Source organism: Chenopodium album, chromosome 5 (genome assembly GCF_948465745.1).
Source record: "Chenopodium album chromosome 5, dcCheAlbu1.1, whole genome shotgun sequence".
NCBI classification, from domain to species: Eukaryota; Viridiplantae; Streptophyta; class Magnoliopsida; order Caryophyllales; family Amaranthaceae; genus Chenopodium; species Chenopodium album.
The window spans coordinates 74984433-75006119 of NC_137838.1; the positions used below are offsets into that span (position 1 = coordinate 74984433).

At 36.6% G+C, this 21687-nt stretch overlaps 3 protein-coding genes across 5 annotated transcripts; all 3 read left to right on the forward strand.

The window, feature by feature from the left end:
• The first annotated feature begins 849 nt into the window (after positions 1-849).
• Positions 850-3150, forward strand: LOC145633163 (uncharacterized). The gene is made up of 2 exons (XM_081685442.1): positions 850-1270; positions 1442-3150. Exons 1-2 carry the CDS (start codon positions 850-852, stop codon positions 3148-3150), a joined length of 2130 nt encoding a protein of 709 aa, XP_081541568.1.
• Positions 3151-5600: 2450 nt separating this feature from the next.
• LOC145632299 (putative methyltransferase PMT7) lies at positions 5601-14687 on the forward strand. Its single transcript, XM_081684638.1, has 7 exons — positions 5601-6061; positions 8673-9087; positions 10139-10428; positions 11059-11442; positions 12545-12791; positions 12892-13030; positions 14145-14687. Exons 1-7 carry the CDS (start codon positions 5911-5913, stop codon positions 14301-14303), a joined length of 1785 nt encoding a protein of 594 aa, XP_081540764.1. The 5' UTR covers positions 5601-5910; the 3' UTR covers positions 14304-14687.
• A 2328-nt stretch (positions 14688-17015) lies between these two features.
• Positions 17016-18592, forward strand: LOC145631071 (uncharacterized). Of its 3 annotated transcripts, none has more exons than XM_081683171.1 (3): positions 17016-17047; positions 17641-18002; positions 18182-18592. In XM_081683171.1, the coding sequence occupies exons 2-3, from the start codon at positions 17718-17720 to the stop codon at positions 18344-18346; spliced, it is 450 nt and encodes a 149-aa protein (XP_081539297.1). In that variant the 5' UTR covers positions 17016-17047; positions 17641-17717; the 3' UTR covers positions 18347-18592. The 3 variants fall into 3 exon arrangements, with proteins under 3 accessions (XP_081539297.1, XP_081539296.1, XP_081539295.1); XM_081683170.1 differs by lacking the exon at positions 17016-17047 and adding an exon at positions 17136-17194; XM_081683169.1 differs by lacking the exon at positions 17016-17047 and having other exon boundaries at positions 17142-18002.
• The last annotated feature ends 3095 nt before the right edge of the window (positions 18593-21687 follow it).

Consider the following 21687-nt stretch of genomic DNA (forward strand, 5'->3'; position numbering starts at 1 on the left):
AAAAAGATTCTATTTTATTTTCGGAAAATTATCTTTTAAGAAAAAATATCTTATTTATTTTAAAGATTTTCTGTTTTGATTTTATCCTAATATTTTGGAAAATCTGACTTGGTAAAACTAATTTTGTAAACGTCTTTTTACTAAGTCAAGGAGGTTGAGAAAATAAAGGAATCACTTCCTTATTGTGTGATTCAGCTTGCTGCCCAAGCCTCCACGAACTACAATTCCTTATTTCATGGAAGTTGTGATGTAGTGGGAGTTAAGGCAGACGTGAGGTGCTTCAACTGATTTTCTCTTATATAAATAGGATTAGATTTCTGTTTTGAAAAATACACTTGAGCATTACAATACTTAGCTTTTCTAAAAGAGTCAAAAATCCACTTAAGTCCTTGAGTGTCTTAGCATCTTAGAAGTTTTAATCTTGAGTTGTATTGGGGTAGAGTTTGGGTAAACTCTAGAGTGTTTAAGTTGCTTTGAGTGAAGCAAGGAGAAAGAGAGAGATTAGAGTGCTTAACTGATTGAGGGATCAGTTGAGGGGGAACTTAAGTTCGTAGAGGAACTTGAGTTTAGAGTCTTAATTTGTAATAGGTTGTTTGCCCTATTATTATTAAGAGTTGAGTTTAAAATCCCTAGTGGTCGTGGTTTTTCTTCTTGATTAGGGCCAAGAAGTTTTCCACGTAAAATCTCTCTTGCACTTTAAAGTTTTTGTTTAAGTTTATTTAAGAATTTCACAAAAATTACCCTAGTTCCTCAACAATACAATTCACCCCCCCTCTTGTATTGTTCATTTGAGTCAACAATAGAGTAGGTTGTTTCCTTGAAATAAGAGAAGATGTAATTAGCATTCTTATGCAGGTATCTAAAAAGAATCCATATGCTACCTTCTTTCGATCTTTACGAGACAGGGCTATTCATGCAGATACAAAAATTGTTCTTAATCGAAGTTCAGTACTTAATCAGCGAGTTTATAATGTTCCTGTTGTTGATGACGTAGCTGTGATCTGGCCAGAAACTTATTCATCGAGCGAAAGCTTGGGCCCTCATATATTAGTCACTGGAAGATCTGATGAATCTCACCGAATTTATCATAGTTATGGTTGTTATGATCCCCTTCAGTATCCATTGTTATTCCCTCGAGGAGAATGTGGGTGGACTCAAGGCCTTAAAAAAAATTCTCATCCAAGTAGGAGGTCAGCAGATTCGATTCCAGATCCTATAATGTCCTGTGCTGTGCATAGTGCAGAAGATTTATTAAGTCAGGAAGAAGCTCGTAAGTGCCTTGGGTTTTATATGTTATGTTGCATTTCTTTAGCATGAGCTCGGTCTTGATTTTGTTTTCTTTTTTTTTTTTTTTGATATTCTGTATATCCTGCTGCATATTTGTAATATGTTGTTGTTGTTGCTGGCTTTTGTAACTTTTATTTCGAATTTTTAAGTACAGGTTCAAAGCGGAAAAATACCAAGGCAGATAAGTTCATTTCTGCTAGGGAATACTATGCATACAGGTTGCAAATCCGCCCAAACAACATGTTGCTGCGAGCAGGTAGATGCTTTCAACAATACATAGTCGATATGTATGTGAAAATTGAAAATACCATGCTTGATTACTTCAGAAACAACAAAGAAACAATAAGGGCTGATTTGTATAAAGGTATATTGGATTCAATGGATTCTGGGGAAACTCTTGGTCATAATGTTGGACGACGAGTTATATTACCTCCTACTTATATTGGGGGTCCTCGGGATATGAAAAAGAGGTACTTAAATGCTATGGCTTTAGTACAGCGTTTTGGTAAACCGGATCTTTTTGTGACGATTACATGTAATGCTAATTGGCCTGAAATCAAGGCCGAGCTTGCGGCTGGTGAAAAGGCACAGGATAGGCCAGACTTGGTAGCTAGAATTTTTAGGGCGAAGTTGCTTACGCTTAAAGAAATTATGGAGAAGAAAGTATTTGGAGAGGTTGCTGCGATGGTATATGTCGTCGAGTTCCAAAAAAGAGGTTTGCCACACGCTCATTTTTTAATTGTTCTGAAACCTGAATACAAGCTGAAGTCTCCTGCTGATTATGATAGATTTGTTTGTGCTGAAATACCCATTGAGACAAATCTTACTTTGAGAAGAATTGTGTTGGCGCATATGATGCATGGCCCTTGTGGTGTGTTGAATCCTGAATGCCCCTGTATGCGGAAGAATGGCCTAAAGCTCAGCTGTAAGAACAAGTATCCTAAACAGTTTTGCAATGAAACAACTAACAATAAGGATGGTTATCCTATCTATCGTAGGAGAGAAACCGGGGAAAAGGTTATGATAAGAAATGCAGAGCTAGATAACCAGTGGGTTATCCCTTATAATCCTTATTTGTCTATGCTATTTGATTGTCACTTGAACGTTGAAGTTTGTTCAACAATTAAAGCAGTAAAGTACCTTTACAAGTATTTTTATAAAGGTAATGATCTGATTTCGTACAATGTTGTTGCTTCTGACAGCAATTATGTGGATGAGATTAAGCAATATCAATCAGGTAGATGGGTATCTCCTTGTGAAGCTGCATGGAGAATATTCAGTTTTGATTTGTTCGAAATGCACCCTGCAGTTTTGCCTCTACAGGTCCACTTGCCTGATATGCAGACGGTTCATGTTTTCCCTCATGAAAGGCTCCGTGCAGTTGTTTCAGATTCAAAGCGGTCAAGAACTCAATTAACAGAATTTTTTGCAATGAATGCTGCATCCGAACTTGGGATGGGGTATTTGTATGGCGAGTTCTGTGAACACTACACATGGCATCAAGGTGACAAAAAATGGAAGCAAAGAGTTCAGAACCGAATTTCAGTTGGTAGATTAGCGTTTGTCTTTCCTGAAGAAGGTGAACGGTTTTTCCTTAGAATTTTATTGTTAAATGTAAGGAGTCCTAAATCGTTTGAGGATTTATGTACTGTCAATGGTTGTCTGCTTCCAACTTTTCAGGAAGCTGCTCTAAAGCTTGGTCTTATAGAGGATGATGATGCAGCTAATTCAACCATGTCTGAAGCATGCGAAACTCATATGCCTGCTGCTTTACGGCGTCTTTTTGCTACAGTCTTGATGTTTTGTCAGCCACGTGATCCTCTTGCTTTATGGATTTTAAGGAAGGTGATCAATAGGGTATAAGAGGAAATAGGTGCTAGATGTTACATGAATACACAATCATTTAATAATGGAGTTTAGTAATAGGACGGTTTGTGAAAAACTACCTTATAAAACACTTTTTTTTTTGCGAGAAACTACATAATAAAAAAAGAGCACGCCCAAGTTGATTTCGCAGATAAACCTAGGACGTTTATCAAGGGTCGATTTCGTCAAATTGGCTAGCGAAATAAGGGTATATTTGTAATTTAAATTTGACTGGGAATCTTTGCTTTTAACTTCATACAAATGACGTTACTCAAAAGTGAGTTAACCATGGTTAATTGGAATTACCTCCCATGACCACAACAACCACCTTCGATACCGGCCGGCTGACCGAATATTAAGACACCCTAGTAGCAAAATATGTAAAGTGGGGCTATATTAACCCTTTAGGGAAAGGTATGACAAAGAGGGTGGTGGTTAAGTGTCGTTATTGTGGTCGCCGCTAGTGGTTATGACTTGTGAGGTGGGTTAAATATAGAGGAACGGTGGGTAGATTTGGTAGTAGCGGTGGGGTCGATCCAAAGGAAGAAGACGACTAGGTTTGTAGAGGAGAGAGAAGGAAGTGTAGTACTGTTTTTGGGGTTGATTATGGCGAATGGTGAAAGATCAGAGCCAAACTTCCAAATTCATAGTAGCCAAAAAAAGAAAAAGAAAGAGAAAAGTACTATGGAGTATTGGAGTTGAAGCCTTGAAGGAAGAATTGAAAACAAGACAAAAGCACCTAACTCTAGCTGAAACAAGTTCAGTTAACTATTAACGTCCTTCTGAAAATCGTTTATTGCTCCGTGATGTTACTTTGTCATGCTTTCTCAGAAGCAATTGGACACCTCAGCTGGTAGTAATTGTTTATTGTTAAATTTCGCTTCCCAATGCTATTTTATTACAAGAATGTCACTTGATAAACAAAAAATGTTTATCAAGGGGATTAACTTGTATTTCCTCATAAAAATAATGTTGTAAGAAATTACCGTATGAAAAGGTAAATGTTGTAAGAAACTACCCTTGGTCGAAAAGTTGTCGTTGACTTTTATTTTTTGACGTTGACCATGTCACGTGCCAATTAAAAAAAAGGAGGGAAATATTGACACGTGATGTGGTCAACGTCGGAAAATGAAAGTCAATGGTGACTTTCCGATCAATGATAGTCTCTTACAACTTATAAGCTAGTTTATTATGAAATTTTTTCTATGTTCTCTTTAAAAACGCGGAATGAACATTCCGTTGTTCAGTAAAGAACATACATTTGTTTTGTAAAGAGCATATAGTAAAGAGCATACATTTGTTTTGTAAAGAACATATAGCTATTTCATAAAGAAGATCACATATAGTTGTATTGTAATGAACATATAGTTGTTTTATAAATAACATATACCTATTTTGTTAAAAAAAAAAAACATCCAACTTCATGTTCTTTATATGTATATCTAAAGAACATCCGTAATATTAATTAAAAACATGATAATTAGAGGTGATCAACTTTGGCCCGACCCGATCTAGCCTGAAAATCGGGCGGGTTTAGACAAGCCTAAAAATGCATTTTTAGTTAAAAAAAATCCAAACTCGGCCCGAAAAAAAAGCCGAAAAGCCCACTACATTTTTCCAGTTTGACACGAGATATTATGTTAAGGCCCAGCCCGACCCGAATTTTTTATCACCTCTAATGATAATATATTGTAATGAACATTATTTTTATTCAACCACCATAATCTAAAGACAGAATTCAAAGAATATTTCAAAATATACAATTAACATATGTCACAAATAAAAGTACATTATTCTGACAATCAAAGAACATGAAGATAAAGAACATTATTTAACTGCACATTATGTTCATTACAATTTTATAACATGTTCTTTGCACTTTAATTGAATGTTCTTTACATTTCTAAACAATGTTCTTTACAATTCTATAATCTGTTCATTTCACTTAAACTAAATGTTCTTTATATTTCTATGCAATGTTCTTTCCGCTTTTTTTTTTTTGGAAGAGATGCACCATGTGGATCGTGCATCCGCCTGCACGAACCATGTATTGAGTTTATTACAACAATTTTTTATTATGTAGTTTCTCATAAAAACAGTGCTTCATAAGGTACTTTTTTCATAAAATGACTTAATAATATCCAAAAATAATACGGAGTGAAAAACTGAAAATAGTCCATTGTTGAGTTGTAATATCGAATACTTTTTTTTTTTTTTTTTTTTTTTAAGGAAAAAATATCGACTAGTCTTATAATTAACTCTATTTTTTTTTTGGGTAATATTGTATGAAAATTACTTCATGTCTATGATAAAAATGTCATACATTAACTACCATAAATAACACTTTTAGTTTCGATTCAGTTCAATTTATTCTAATTCTTACAATTTGACCGACACTTATTTTCATTTTCATCCCTCCCAAAACTAATTTTTCCTATCTTCTCATCACTTGAAAACGGCATACCATCACGTGGTTTCTGTTCTGATCCAGCTTTCTTTCACAAAACACAACTCTTCTCTTTCTTCTGAGAAGAAACACAAGTCTGATATTCCTTCAATACTTCCTTTTTTAATTCAAATTTCTCAATTCTAAATACTGTTTTTAATGTTCTTCCTAATTTTCTCCAATCATCAACACTGTTAAATTTCCTTAAACAATTCTTGTATCTCCAATTCCCCTTGTTCTCTGACACTGTTTCCTTCTCTCTCTTCTTTCCCACTCAAATTGCAGATCTCACTGAATTTTCCCAGAAAAATATGGGAATTAACAGGATGTTTCCAGATTCCAAAGGGGGCCAAATGTTGATGGTGGGTTTGATTTTGATTGCTGCCGCTTTTTATGGAGGCACCCTCTTTGCCAATAATGCCCCTCTTTTGGAAATGCCCACTTCCTCCAATTTTTCTACTGGTAATTTTCTCAATTTTTGCTTAAAAATCCAGTCTTTATTATTTTCTATTATTAAAGATTCAATCTTTATATTTCTTGCATTTAAGTTTAATATTTCTGTAAATTGATTTAAATTAATGTTAGTAGGTTGTTTATTGTATTTTGCTGCTGGGTTTTTGTTGGATGTTTGTGTTATGAGCTAGAAATTATATTACACTCCGTAGAAAAGTTAATGGATATGTGATTTTATAATGTTCAATTTGTTTGATTGGTGAAGAATATTGTGCAACCTTGGAATAGACATTGTTGATTAGCAATTGATTAGCTCAAACAATGAATTTCTGAGCTTTGTAATTATGATACTTAGTACTAGATTGGCGAACCTGGTTATTGGGCAGGGTGTAGCGGGTCGAAGATTGGTTGTTGTTTCATTAATATACTTCAATATCTTGGGAGGTAAAGCATTAATTGAAATTTAAAGATTGGGGATAGGGAGGTGGATCAATGGATCATAGTGTGTTTTATGGATCTTAGGGGCGGGTAGAAACCGTTTCCTTCCCCACTTTTTTCGATTTGGGATAGCATTTGAAATTTTGGCAGCTTCTTGACGCATTGTTTCACTTCCAAGCTTATGATAAACTGAGTCGCGTCTCGCTCAATTGCTCTGTTGATTTTGAGGTGGATATTATTTTTGATAGTATCCAACAAGATTGGAATAGTTGATCCCCTTGATGCCAATTGCCCACAAATTGGACATCACAATATTTTGGGTGAAGAAAGAAAGTACCCTGCTGTAGTATGAAATTATGCATTTATGGAAACCATCAAACTTGGTGTAATTCTTGAAGACTTGTTGCAACATAAATCATGTTATGAGGGTACATAGGGCTAGGAAATGACCATGTTCGCTGAATCTGTCAACAAGATCTTTCTTACTCTTACCATGTGCCTTTTAACCTATAGGACGATTTGCATTTGGATTGGGCAAGGATTAAAAAAAAAGATGCTGAGGAAGCTTTGTATCTTTGGGACGTTGTGGATTCTTTTATAATTGGCATCTTGCTTGAAACATGGTAGCAATTATAGAGGGCTAATAACTTAGTCAATTACTACGTAGGCCTCGATTGTGACAATGATGACATTGTAACTCACTGACCCCATCAATATCAAATGTGCATCCAAGATCAATGATCTACAAGTCTAGCTTTATATCCTATCTCATATTTTTCCTTCCAACTGGGAACATGTTGAGTAAGTTTTCATCATGTTAGGATCTAAATTCAATTTAAGGCTTGAACGAATAGATGGACTTCCAATTGTTGGGAATTGGTAATTTAAATCATGTAGTGTGCTGTGTGCGTCAACTTCCTTGTTTACTGCTCCTCTTTTATACTTGGTTTTGTGACAGACATTATGATAAGCCATTTGTTCTAGAAGAGATTAGGGAGTGTATATATTTGGCATTTGGGCCAAAGAAAGCCCCCTCATTTCTCATGTTGTTTGTTTTTCATGAAAATCACTTTCACTAAACACCACTGTCTTCTCTTTCTTCTTTAATTCTGGTACCGCCATTCGCTCTCTTTTTACCCACTGCCTTTACCACCAAGCCCACCACCATTTATTTGGAACTACTAGAACCACCATAACTCCTTGGTGGTCGCAGTCAAACAGATGTTATGAATCTATCATTTGGGGCTAAATTTGACTGTTAAAAGGTTGAATAGCCTCCTCTGTTCTCTCACCGTTAACATCCTCATTCCCAATTGTGAAATAAAAAAGCTTTGGAGGGTTTGCTAAGGGTTTCAGTGGAGGATATAGAGTGGTGGCTGTGGTGGTGGTTGGATGAATTTTAGTATTTTGGTGGGTTTTCATGGTAAATGGGTGGATTTTTGTGGTAATTTTCTGCGGCTGTGAGGCAGTGCTGGTGGTGTTTGGGGTAATTAAGGACTTAAGGTAGAGTTAAGGGATTAGAATGAAATCTTTCAAGGGTGGGGAATCATGGCAGATTGGCAGAGGAAAGTGGGGGAAACGTAATGGGAATGGGTCAAATGACTCAACAAACAACAAATTAAACACCCCATTAGTGTTTTTTCTTTCATTTGTCGTTCAATGAGTAGGTTTTCTAGAAAGGTCTTGGTCAGTTACATAGCCCTTGTGCCTTGTAACAACTCTGCACCATTGAGTTTGGGCATTGTTCTTTAATCAAAAGGACTAATTGATGTATTGAAAGGATGTTTGGACTGAAATTAGCCACATGCCCAACTACTATATAATCACAATTTCATAAATGTTTTGGGTTCTCGCGCTGTTCAAGAGCAGCAATGAGTCTTTTCCTTATGATATCCACTTGTTCAGTACCCTAATCTTTTGAAAGGCTAAAGTTCTGTTTAGAAGCCAATCATTAAACTACAGAAATCAATAGTAAAGTAATTTGAAATCTTTGGTTTTCACCTGTTTGAAATGTTGTTCTGCAAATGTAATGGAAATATAGTATGTGCACTACACTTTGCACAATTTAAAATATTGTTAGATAGTGCACAAATGATATATTAATTGTAATATCAGCTTTTTTTTTTTTTATTGCTTCATTGATCTAGATATTGTTCAATTGACAGTACCACATATGTTGCAGATTCCTCAAGCTTTACAAATAGAGTTGCACTTAGTTATCGAAGGACACCATTGATGATTTCTCAATCAGGGATGAATGTATGCCCAATCAACTTAAATGAACATATACCTTGCCACGATCCTTCTTATGTGAAAGAATTGCTCCCATCTCTAGATCTTTCGAGGAAAGAGGAACTGGAGAGGCACTGCCCTCCTCTTGACAAACACTTATTCTGCTTGATACCACCCCCTAAGGATTATAAAATACCAATCAGGTGGCCAACCAGCAGGGATTATGTCTGGCGGAGTAATGTGAATCATACTCACCTTGCAGAAGTGAAAGGAGGTCAAAATTGGGTTCATGAAAAGGGGCAGCTGTGGTGGTTTCCCGGTGGTGGTACTCATTTCAAGCATGGAGCTGTTGAATACATTCAAAGGTAAATATCCACAACTTTTACATCATCTTGACTCTAGGAAATAGATGCGTAGTATTATTAGTCTTTGTGAGTACTAGCAATCATGCCCTGTGCTTGGTAGTTTATCCAGCATGGTTTTTGTGTAGAGCTGTTCAACTGACTGTGGCCCATTAAGACCCTGCCCCATCCCAGTGTTATACGCGTTGGATCCAAAATATCCTGTAAAAGGGTCGGGTTGTTGATGGGGCCCTTAATAGGCCGGGGCGGGCTCTTAAAGGGTCACTTTTTTATGTGTGTTTCACGGCCTGGGGCAACCTTGCCTTCTCTCCCTTGGACACATCGCTTTTTTTATTCATCCAAAACAAATCAACGTATCAACTCAAAATCTACTAGTAAAAAAAAAAAAAAAAAAAAAATAAATAAATAAATAAATAATTGAGGGAGAGAGAAACATTATAAACTCTTGAATCTACACATATTTATAAGCCAATTTCATCAATATTTCATTTTTGTAGATAGATAGAAGTCTTCAACTCTCTCTCTGAAGAGTAAACTCAAATTAGAGAGAACTTAGGTGACTTGATGAATCCTGGAAAATACTAGAGGAAGGGGATAAACTATGAAGAGTATAGGAGCGAGAAAGTGGAGCTGTTGGAAATCTGAGAAAGTTAAAAAAAAAAAAATAATAATAAAATAAAATGGTCAAAGGGATTCTTGAATTTGTCGGTGGATGGTGGTGAGGGCCTGAACCATGGAAAAAGTGTGGTAAGGCCCATTAATATGAGTGGCCCTTTAAGTTCAAAGCAGGCCTGGGTCAGATATCCTGCCTCAGTCCATACTAATGTTTATCAAGGTCTGCCCATATGTGCCCGTCCTCTGACCCACCTAGTTGAATAGACCTAGTATTGGGTATAGAAATTATTTACTTTGGTTTTATTGTCAATGTTTGTTCACGTCCTTATATTTCTAGTGCTTCATCTTCCAAGACCTCTACACCATGACTATGTAATGGTTTAAGGCCTTCAGTGCTGTCTTGCAGATAATTGATCTGCTGACTTAATTCTTTATGCAGGTTAGGAAATATGACCACTAATGAGACAGGTGATCTCCGTAATGCAGGGGTGTTTCAGGTTCTAGATGTTGGCTGTGGTGTTGCCAGCTTTGGAGCATATCTACTGCCATTAGATATACAAACAATGTCCTTTGCCCCCAAAGATGGGCATGAGAATCAGATTCAGTTTGCTTTAGAACGAGGAATTGGTGCAATGATTGCTGCCATATCTACAAAACAACTTCCTTATCCCACAAGCTCATTCGAAATGGTACATTGTTCAAGATGCCGTGTTGATTGGCACGAAAATGGTTAGTTACTTTATATTTCTTTCACATGTCTTTTGAGACATTTATCTGATGTCTATGTATGGAACAACGTCATAAATACAGGTAGTTTGGATTGTATTCAATTGTGAATAAGTGGTTTCTAGCAGATGAGTTGTTGGTGAAAGAAGTGGAAGATATTCGTTGATATTCTTTGTTCAATAACATAACATGAAGTTCTCTATGTGTTTCTTTGCTTTTTTCATAAAAATTCTTGTAGATTTTTTGGTTTTTGGCGTAGTATGTCAAGGTGGTTTATGCTCCACGTCTTCAAGTATAATCACTTAACTCTCTAATTTACTAAAAGTATCCAATCCCTGCCTATCTGACAAAACAATGTTGTCTTGGAAAATTCATATCATTTTGTCTTTGTTGGAGCAAGCGTCTAGTTTACTAAAAGTATCCCATCCCTGCCTATGTGACAAAACAATGTTGTCTTGGAAAATTCATATCATTTTGTCTTTGTTGGAGCAAGCGTGTCATATAATGAATGTTTAACTGTGGTAGATACAATTGTAAAGCGTTTTATTTACTGAAATTTTGTCGTGCCAATTTATTTTCCTAACCATGCTTTCACATACAATGAAATAATTTTTCTTTGTACAATATATGCAGATGGCATCCTACTGAGAGAAGTTGACCGCCTTTTAAGACCAAAAGGATACTTTGTATACTCTGCCCCACCAGCATACAGAAAAGATAAAGATTACCCCATGATATGGGATAAGTTGGTGAATATAACAACAGCCATGTGTTGGAAACTCATAGCTAAAAAGGTTCAAACAGCAATCTGGGTTAAACCAGGGGATCAAACATGTGTCCAGCAGAATGCGGAACAAAACCTGGTACAATTATGTGACATGACCAATGATTTAAAGCCATCATGGAATAAACCACTGAAGAATTGTGTAACCTTGAGTGGTGAACTAGCAAATACTGATAAACTTCCTCCACGGCCAGAGCGTCTTTCTGTGTATTCTGAGAGTCTCAGTAGACTAGGTATGTTATTCTTCTAATTCTATAATCTATACAAATTGAATAATTTAATGATTTCTTGCTTTTCTCAGTTAATGTCTCAAAAAAATGTGCTTCCTAAATTTTGTGTCAACTTTTGGAATTAATTAACTAGGGTTAAATCGTAGAAATAAATGAATGCTTGCATTCGTTTAGTTGTAAGGCAGACTAGACTGGAGAATCTTACCACACCGTGTATGGAAGCCCTATCAGGTGTATCAGGTAGCTAGATAAAAAGAAATAGCTTGAATTACTTGGTGCAGTTTTTAAATCCCATTTTGTTAAGATATATTGAATGACTTAATTGATTTCTTTACATTTTTCAGAGGATTAGGGTGTAAAGTATAATTAACTTGTGTAATTTTTCTCATGCAACTAAATCATCTCTCTTTGAAAACTGTATATATTACCAGAAAACGTCAATCTAGACCAGATCAGATCTTATTTCGGTAAAAAAAATCTTCATTGTTGTATTTGTAAAAATTATAAAAAGATACGGAGTATTAGATATTTGAAAAATACACATTGAAACGAATCTAACAAGATCCCAATTGATGATAATTTTTCTTACACTTTGATGTACAACTAAGGTCAAAGTTCAGTCATATTAGACAATCAGATTAGACTAGACCAAACCAGATTACAAAAGTTCAAACCAGAGCAGACGAGACTTAAGAAAATTCAGTACACCTTATTTTAGACTAAGAGAACAAAGCCTTAGATGATACTCATTTAACATTTTTAACAAAATATAACAAATATTGCAACTTTGTATTTAGCAGATACAGGTCTAATAAAAAATTTTCCTTTTTTGTTTGTTTATTTGTTATGGGATTAAGCCTTTGATTGATTGATTTTGTTTGTTTACTTTTTTTTGGTTTTATTTATTTATTTATTTTTTTCTTTTTTGGGTTGTGGCTGCCAAATATTTCTCTTACAATGTACAAGAAATAGAGCTAGTAGCAATAAAATTCCCCAGTGAAAAATTGTAGTTATATAGATAACCATTTTCTTTCTTGGTAATTAGGACAAGTCATCATCTTTGTATGTGTATGGTGACTTGACCCCTTTTGCATAACTTCAATAGGTGTTAATCGAGAGCAATTTACTATGGACTCAGTATTTTGGAAGAATCAAGTTGAGCAGTATTGGATGTTGATGAATGTTAGCAAGACACAGATTCGAAATGTCATGGATATGAATGCCCTCTGGGGTGGTTTTGCTGCAGCATTAAACTCATATCCTGTTTGGGTCATGAATGTGGTTCCTTCAACCGCGAATGATACGTTGACTGCTATTTTCAGTAGAGGTTTGCTGGGTGCTTTTCATGATTGGTAAGAAGCTAGTATACTACATCTGCTATTTTTATCAACTCAATGGTGAGTTTGTAGATCAGCAATTTTTAACCAAAGTTCATGAATGCTTTTTGTTTAGGTGTGAGCCATTTTCAACTTATCCTCGATCTTATGATCTTTTGCACGCGAGTTATCTTTTCTCTCATTACAAAGATCACAACAAGAATTGTTTTCTTGAGGATATCATGCTGGAGATGGATCGTATTCTGAGACCTGAGGTACCATTTAATATGTTTATTGTCTCAATTTTTACAATATTCTTCACTTTAATTTTATGGTACACCTTTCTGAAAGTGAGTTATACACACGTCATAAAAGGTCCTTTGTCTGCTTTGTGATTAACATGGCTCAATATTTTTTGATAATATGATCACAACTTTTTACAAAAATAAAGCATGCATAGTTGCATACCACATACAAGTAACATGATTTAGTGATTTGTGACGGTCTTATGAGATTGCTCAAACATATAACTGATCCAAAAATAAAGCATGCATAGCACATACAAAGTAACTTGGTTTGGTGATTAAAGACGTATAAGACTGTTCAAATATTCCACCTTCCCTTGGACATGACACCTACAAACAAAATACTTGTACCAAGCCATAAAGATCCTGGGTGCTCATCAAGTGAAATCTCATCTTTGCTGGCTTGACAGGATAGAGTGGCTTAAGGCTTAAAAATCCTGTAGGGTCCAGTGTTTGGGTTGGAGGATGACATTTTGTTTTCTATAAAATTAAATTGCAATTCAATAAGAATCTGCTTTCTACCTTCATTTCCATTGTTTGGTTACCAGACATATTAGAGAAGATGGGGGTCCTTTACAATTCTGTAAAAAGGAGAACTCACAAACCAAACCCTTCCTGACCAAAAGCACACACTTGAGAAATCTTCGAGCATGCCCAGCTGGGTATTGATCATCATTCTAAATACTCCAGTCAGAACATGTAATATCTTCTTTCTGTTAATTGTACTTGTATCTTTTAGGCAGTCTGTTGTCAATATCCTCTCACCTTCAACATTGAACCGAGGGCTTTTACACTCACTGTTTATGCACTTCTATAGCAATGTGTTTTGTATGTACAGTACATAAATAGGCTGGTCTTGTGTACAGTTAGTTAGCCATTTCATGCCAAACTTTGCTCAGGTCAATCTGTTTTGTGTCCATTCTTGTGGGTAGACAATTTGTAAGGTGTTTAGGGCTTGATATGTCTTTTAGGGGAAAGAATATATATTTTGATGATGGGAAGAAAGCATAACTACACAAACATCCTTTAGATTTTGACATTTTGTTACCAACTCAAGTCCTGAAGTGGAATATTTTATATGCAGGGATTTATAATTATCAGGGATGAAGAACCAATCATTTCGAGAATTAAGGATCTTGCACCGAAGTTCCTTTGGGATGTGAGTTCATACCAGATGCAAAACAAACAAAATGAAAACGAATCTGTACTCGTTTGCAGGAAAAAATTCTGGGCAATTGTTTGAAAGATGTGTGTTAAACGAAATACGGACAGTCATTAATACAAATACTCCCCAGAATCCCCTGGGTACATCCAGTTGAAGTATATAACAGGTGTGAGTTTGGGACAAAGGAATAGTAGACAAAGAAGCATTTTGTAACTGTGTTAGCTTATTTTTCTTCTAAGTTTGTTCTCATGGTAGGGCTTGGGCTTTTTTTCTTTTTTTTTTTTTTTTTTTTTTGGGAGAAATAGTGATGGAGGAAAAAAAAGGCAATAGTTTAGTTCTAATTTGCTGTATGAATACCATTTAATTAATTTATCAAGGCAATCTAGGTGAGAAGATCAATATTGTTATTGTATACAAGACTTTTGCCTTCGCCTAATCTATGTCTATACCTATATTTATTTATATTTATCTCTAAGGCACATGTGGTATCCTTACCTTAGTAACTTGGTGCCGTATGAGCAATGACATGGTAGGTCAAGACCATTGATCATGGTTATTTAGAAGAGGAAGTCATGCTAGGGTGAAGGAATTTTTTTCTTTTTTTATTTTTATTTTTATTTGGGTACACAGTAGGAAGATGGGGGGGGGGGGGGGGGGGGGGAGGGGGGATGAGTATTGAACCTAGGCCACACTCCTAAAGGAGATGGAGGGACAAACTGTCCATCAACTTCATGATCCTTGCTAGGGTGAGGAATTATTGCAATAGATTTGCAGCTTCCAGTCCACTATGAATCATATTCCAATTTTCTTTATAAAGTGAGGAGATTTGTGGGTAAAAATAAAAAGGATTTTTTAAAAAAATAACACCACAAAATAGCCAAAATTTTGATTATAACACCACAAAATTTGAAATTTTTATTATAACACCACAAAAAACCAAAAAAATTGATTTCAACGCCACTTAACGGATTTTTGGATGGAATCCGTTAAGTGAGGTTCACATTGCCACATGTCACCATATTATTGATTAAAAAAAAATTAAACCTCAAAATTAAACCCATCCCTACCACCACCACTGCCACTGCCGGCATCCCAATCCCAGTCACCGGCACTCCTTCCCTCTCCTACCCCAGCTGCTGGCGCTCCACCCTAGCCTAGATGCGCCTACGCACAACCCTAGCCCAACTGCCAGCGCTCCCTTCCCTACCTACCCAGACCACCACTGCGTAAAACCACCCCCTTTCCCCACCCTTGAAACGGTAAAAAAAAAAGGTAGTTTTCGGGCTTTCAATCGTTACAGTCGTGGTTGGGATGGCGTCCTTTCAAGGCTTGGGTGTTTCAAGGTGGATGGTTTTTGTTCGTGGCTGGCTGGGATGTTTTAAGCGCCGGTTGGGCTTGGTGGCTGGGCTCGAGTGAAGATGTTTCACCGGTGATAGCGGGAAAGGCTAAGTTGGGCTTGCGGCAGAGGAGTAGAGGCGGTTTTGTCAGGGTGGTCGTCTGGAGAGCTGACAATCGGGAATGGAGTGACGGCGGTGGAGGCTGGGAGAATCGACGCTAGTGGTGGCTGGGGTTAGGAGTTATTGTTTTTTCTTTTTTTTTCTTTGTTTTAATCAAGTACACGTGTAAAGTGTGATGCCCACTAATGGTTTTTTAGATGGCGTTAGAAAGTGGTGCTGAAATCAATTTTTTTGTTTTTTTTTGTGGTGTTATAATAAAAGTTTGAAATTTTGTGGTGTTATAATCAAATTTTTGCTTATTTTATGGTGTTATTTTCTAAAAAATCCAAATTAAAATGCTCATGAGGAAATTTCTTCTCAACAAGTGAACGAGACATGATCTCTTAAAAAAAAAAAAAAAAAAAAAAAAAAATGGCTATACAACAACACAAACGGCATAATTTTTTCCATCCCAATGACAACAAATCGTACTAGGATCATTATGACCATAGAAATATGCAAATGGTTATAATATTATACACGTGTTTATATATGACAAATCTTAGTACAAATTGAATTTGGATTGTCGTACATAGTAACATTCATCAACATCCAATAATCTCAACTTGATGTTGCTAAAGGACCAACTCAACCAAAAGTTTAACTTGATGGTTGAGGTTCAGGAATCACAGACTCACCCATATCTGACGCGAATTAATTTCACTTTGAAGGAGGAGTGAATGAGATTTAAAAGTCGGGACCTTTATGTTACGTTGGCTCTGATGTCATGTTAAATTAAAATATCAAATCAATCAAAAGTTTAAGCTGATGATTGAGGCCTATGAATATGTTTTATACTCTATTAGATGCTACCAATAGTGCTTGTGTACCAATTGAATTGCTATCAATTAATATCTATTAAAAGAAAGAAAGCTAAGGATACAAAAAAAACAAAAGTTGTGGAGTGTGGACATCTTTTTGTTTTTTTTTTCCTTTTGTTTTGGCAAATCAAGAATTGAAGATGATAAAAGGATAGATAAGTCCGAGTATTAGTTGTACCAAAGGATAAGTAACTTTTAAAAACGTGGTTTTTTAAAAAAATAAAAAATTAAAAAATAAAAAATAAAAATTGATTTTTGTAAGGACAAAGGCAATTTCGATAAACAGTTTGGATTAATCAAATTAAATTAATGTAGCCACTCAAAAGCTATCGAGATTTGTAAGGCTACTCCGTATTTTTTTTCTTAAAAAAAATAATAAAAAATAAAAATAAATAAATAAAAATTAAAAATAATCTCATTTTGCCTATAAATAACCATTCAAAGTTCTCCCATTCCATATATACTTCCCAACAATACAACGTAACTCAAGAATATTTGTTTTCAGGTAATCCTTCTCTCTCTATCACTTCAATATTATTTCCCTTATTTTGTGTAATGGTGTTACGCAATGCAAGGTTATAAAATCTCTCACTTGATAAAAATTTGTGATTTTTATATCTACAGATCTACTCTTCACCAGTTCACCACCACAGTAATTGATTTTAATTAACCACACTTATAAATATCCAGCATGGTCAAGTCTATACTGAGTACGGAGTATTATGTAACTTAGACATTCGTTATTACTCCGTATTATATAGTGTTCTTACATTACTTTACGTGTTGTTGTGACTTGTGACATTCTTCACTCGTATAGTCGTATAGGTAGTATGTTTAACAAAGAAGAGGGAAAAAAAATATTTCCTTACGTTATAGTTATAAATGTATGAAAGTTACATGATACAAAGTGGTATATGTATATATATATTGTTTAAGGCCTCTTTGACTATTAGATACCTCGTTAGGCCGTTAGTAACAACAGTTGATTTAGCAATGAGGTCTTGGCCTTATGGTTAAGAATGCGGGCATGTTTATGATAGGTTAGTTTGAATCTTCCATCCTAATTCTAGTAACTTGATTTAGTAGAATATTTTGTAGGCTAATTTAAGAGAAGGGAGAAATCATGGCTGATGTGAACGTGACACCAGAAGCCTGTAGAAGATGTGGAAATTGATATGGAAGCTAAGGCCAAGGAGTATGATACACACACTCCTAATGAATTTCCACTGACAACTGAAGTCAGAAACTTTAGCAGAAATCAAGTGCATATGGTGGAGACTCATTTTTGGCAGGGGTTTTCAACTAGTAATAGCTTCCCTGCACTCCCAGTTAATCATGGTGTTATAATGCACCAGGTCGCGTTTCTTGCCTCAGGCGTCAAGTGGGGAATCATCTATGCCGATGGTGATCAAGCCAGTAATCGTAAATTCATTGTTGCTGTTGATGGCATGGCGGGCAAGGTAATGTATCATAACGTTTTACTTGGTATTAAAGTTGCATGCTTTTTTAGTTTAAGGGTTTGTTCTGATTTACTGAATTGAACTATTTATGAGTTAAGGAAATTAGGAAATGAACTAAAATTAAGTGGAAGAGAATAGGTCCTAAGAATATCAAAGTGACTCGTGATGTTATTGTACAGATCTATGTTGAAAGTGGACCGATAGGTCCAGTGGATTGGAAGGTAGTTGAAGTCAAACTGGACAGTCTTTCCGACAGCAAAGCTGATATCACTGACCCAATTTATGGAGGCAGGATTGTGGCCGAGATTACCCGTACCTATGCAGTTGCAAAGTTCTATACTTAGCTAGGCTCACATCACTTGAGCCAGCTTGCTGCAATTTCGCTCTACTTGTTTGTAATGTTGTGTTATGTATCTCGTGTGTTACATGCTATGTATGTTGTGTCTACGTGAGACGGGAATAAATGGTGAAGCTCCCCTCTAGGACCTACATACTCATGATCTTGAGTTCGTAACCAATTGAAAAGGAGGGTGATGCTCCCTAGCTTTCTATGTTTGCAATAATAATCCAAGTGTATTTATTAATGGTTATGAATGTTCTTATTTATTACTTGTAGTCCCTTGACTTCCCTTCAAAACTCATTTCTAACAAACGAACCATAGAAACCTGTGTTAGGGACTCATAATAATATTTTATATATCCTAACAAACGAACCATATAAACTTTTATTTAGGGGACTCATTTTAACATTTTATATGATTTTGGGGACCTAATCATTAAGGGATCATGTGTGAAAGATTATGATCGTTGATGTTTCTCATTAACAGTGTCAAGAATATATACAAATTACAATAGCAATCTTAGGCTATAATTACGGTAACAAACTAGGAAAGGATATACTCTAAATATACACTTAACTAACTAAGATATATACAAGAATATATTAACATATATTCTAACACTCCCCCGCAGTCGTAGCGGGAGCATCACGGACGCTAAGACTGGCACGAAAGTCATCAAACAGAACCCGAGGGAGTCCCTTTGTAAAAATATCTGCAATCTGATATCGAGAGGGAACATGTAATACTCGTACCTCGCCCTTAGCTACTTTTTCACGAACAAAATGGATGTCCATCTCAATGTGTTTCGTGCGTTGATGTTGCACCGGATTTCCAGAGAGGTAGATGGCACTCACATTGTCACAATAAACAATGGTTGCTTTCCGAATAGGCAAGAAAAGCTCAAGCAACAAATTTCTGATCCAACATGAATCAGACACTACATTAGCAACCCCACGATACTCGGCCTCTGCACTAGATTTAGATAAAGTGGGTTGCCGTTTAGAAGACCAAGAAATCAAATTATCCCCTAAAAATACACAATAACCTGAAGTAGATCGCCTGGTGTCGGGGCATCCCCCCCAATCCGCATCGGTATAAGAAACAAGTCTGTCAATAGAGGACTTATACAGATGCAAACCAAAAGACAAAGTACCCTGTAAGTAGCGTAGAATACGCTTCAAGGCACCCATATGCGCATTACGCAGATCATGCATGTGAAGGCAAACCTGTTGAACAGCATATGAAATATCTGGTCTAGTAAAGGTCAGATACTGAAGAGCACCTGCAAGACTCCTGTACTTAGTGGGATCCTCATATGGCTCATCAGGAGAAGCACTGAGTTTGGATTTCGTGTCAACAGGTGTTGGACAAGGGCTACAGTTAGACATGCCAGCCTTGTCAATAATAGAAGAAGCATATTGTTTCTGAGACAAGAACATACCATTATCATCTCGAGTTACAGCAATGCCCAAAAAGAAACTCAGAGGACCTAAGTCCTTCATTGCAAATTCGGAACTCAAACGATCCATAATATGTGTCCTTAGACGGTCAGAAGATGTTGTAAGAATGATATCATCAACATATAACAGAATGTAAGCAGTATCAGATCCCTGCCTATAAATAAACAGAGAATTATCAGATTTACTGTTAGTAAATCCAATAGAGATAACAAAATCTGCAAACCGCTGATACCAAGCTCTAGGGGCCTGCTTTAGACCATAAAGAGATCCTCGCAGTAGACAGACATGATCAGGGCGACTTTTGTCGCGAAAACCCATAGGTTGATGCATATAAACTGTTTCATTGAGATAACCATGCAGAAAAGCATTCTTGACATCCAACTGATGGATCGGCCAAGAGTGAGAAATAGCAATGCTAAGAATAGTACGAATAGTTGCCGGTTTGACAACCGGACTGAAAGTTTCATCACAATCAATACCCTGCTGCTGAGTCTTACCATCTGCTACAAGACGAGCCTTATACCGCTCAAAAGAACCATCAGAATTTCGTTTATGACGAAATATCCACATAGAACGAACAACATTCACATTAGGAGGCCGAGGAACCAAATCCCATGTATGATTATCAATAAGAGCATTATATTCATCTAACATTGTATTTTTCCAATTTGGGTCACGAATAGCACTAACTGGGTCCTTTGGTATAGGAGAGATAGAGGTAGTAGTCATCGTGTTTAGGTTGGAAAAATATTTGGGGTTAGGCTTTATAATACCATCTTTGGCACGGGTGGTCATTTGGTGGGCGGCCGGCTGATCAATGTGGTGGTGATGGAGTGTCGGAGTGGGCTGGAATGGAGGTGGTGAGGTGGACTGGGGCGAGGTGGCAGTGCTGCCGTGGTCAGGGGTGGGTGGTTGGGCAGGTAGGGGCGTGTGACGAGTAGTGGGCTGCTGGGAGCTTAATGGTTGGGTCGTGACAGCACCGTGAGGAGAGGAGGTGTGTGGGCTGGAAGGAGAGAGCCCAGACGGAGAGGAGGAGATGTTTGGGCTGATTGGAGATAGCCCAGATGGTGAGGGAGTGGGCTGGACTGGAGGCTGCTGTGTATGAAATTGGGGTAAGTGATCCGTTGGATTTTGGTCCAAAAAATCGCACTCACTGATTTGAGGTTTGTGAACCTTAGAGAATGGAAATTCATTTTCTACGAATCTAACATGCCTACAAACAATGATTTTCCCATTAGTTAAATCATAGCACTTTGAGCCTCGGTGACTTGGCGCGGGGCCTAGATAGACACAAGGAGTGGACCTTTCTTGGAGCTTATTAATAGAAGTGGCAGGAAAAAGAGGGAAACAAAGACAACCAAAGACGCGTAATTCCGAGTAGATCGGATGGCGTTGATACAACACTTGTGTTGGAGATTTAAACCCTAAGACCTTGGTTGGAAGAATATTAAGAAGATATGTGGCCATTTCTAAAGCATGATGCCAAAAAGAGAGAGGCAAGGAAGCATGAGCAAGAAGGGTCCGAATTATGTTGTTTATCGATTTTATGTGTCTTTCAGCTTTTCCATTTTGAGGGGAAGTGTGAGGACAAGAAAGACGATAGAGCATGCCATGGTTGTTAAAGAATTCTTTAAGAGTACCATTAACATATTCAGTGCCATTATCACATTGAAAGGTCTTAATGTTACGTTCAAATTGAGTTTGGACTATCTTATGAAAAGATTGAAAAATGTGTTTGACCTGGGATTTCTTTGCAATAGGATAAGTCCATAAAAATTTGCTGTAGTCATCAAGCAATAGTAGATAATAACAATGACCAGAAGAACTAGTAATAGGAGATGTCCATAAGTCACTATGGAGAACATCAAAAGGAAAAGCTGTTTT

What these genes read in the sequence shown, in the direction of transcription:
- LOC145631071 (XM_081683171.1), top strand. Translation starts at nt 17,718, where the DNA reads ATGGAAGCTAAGGCCAAGGAGTATGATACACACACTCCTAATGAATTT. An exon ending in TTGATGGCATGGCGGGCAAG is followed by an intron (nt 18,003 to 18,181) that starts GTAATGTATCAT and finishes GTTATTGTACAG; the next exon opens with ATCTATGTTGAAAGTGGACC.
- LOC145633163 (XM_081685442.1), top strand. Translation starts at nt 850, where the DNA reads ATGCAGGTATCTAAAAAGAATCCATATGCTACCTTCTTTCGATCTTTA. An exon ending in ATTAAGTCAGGAAGAAGCTC is followed by an intron (nt 1,271 to 1,441) that starts GTAAGTGCCTTG and finishes TTTTAAGTACAG; the next exon opens with GTTCAAAGCGGAAAAATACC.
- LOC145632299 (XM_081684638.1), top strand. Translation starts at nt 5,911, where the DNA reads ATGGGAATTAACAGGATGTTTCCAGATTCCAAAGGGGGCCAAATGTTG. An exon ending in GCTGTTGAATACATTCAAAG is followed by an intron (nt 9,088 to 10,138) that starts GTAAATATCCAC and finishes TTCTTTATGCAG; the next exon opens with GTTAGGAAATATGACCACTA. An exon ending in ATCGTATTCTGAGACCTGAG is followed by an intron (nt 13,031 to 14,144) that starts GTACCATTTAAT and finishes TTTTATATGCAG; the next exon opens with GGATTTATAATTATCAGGGA.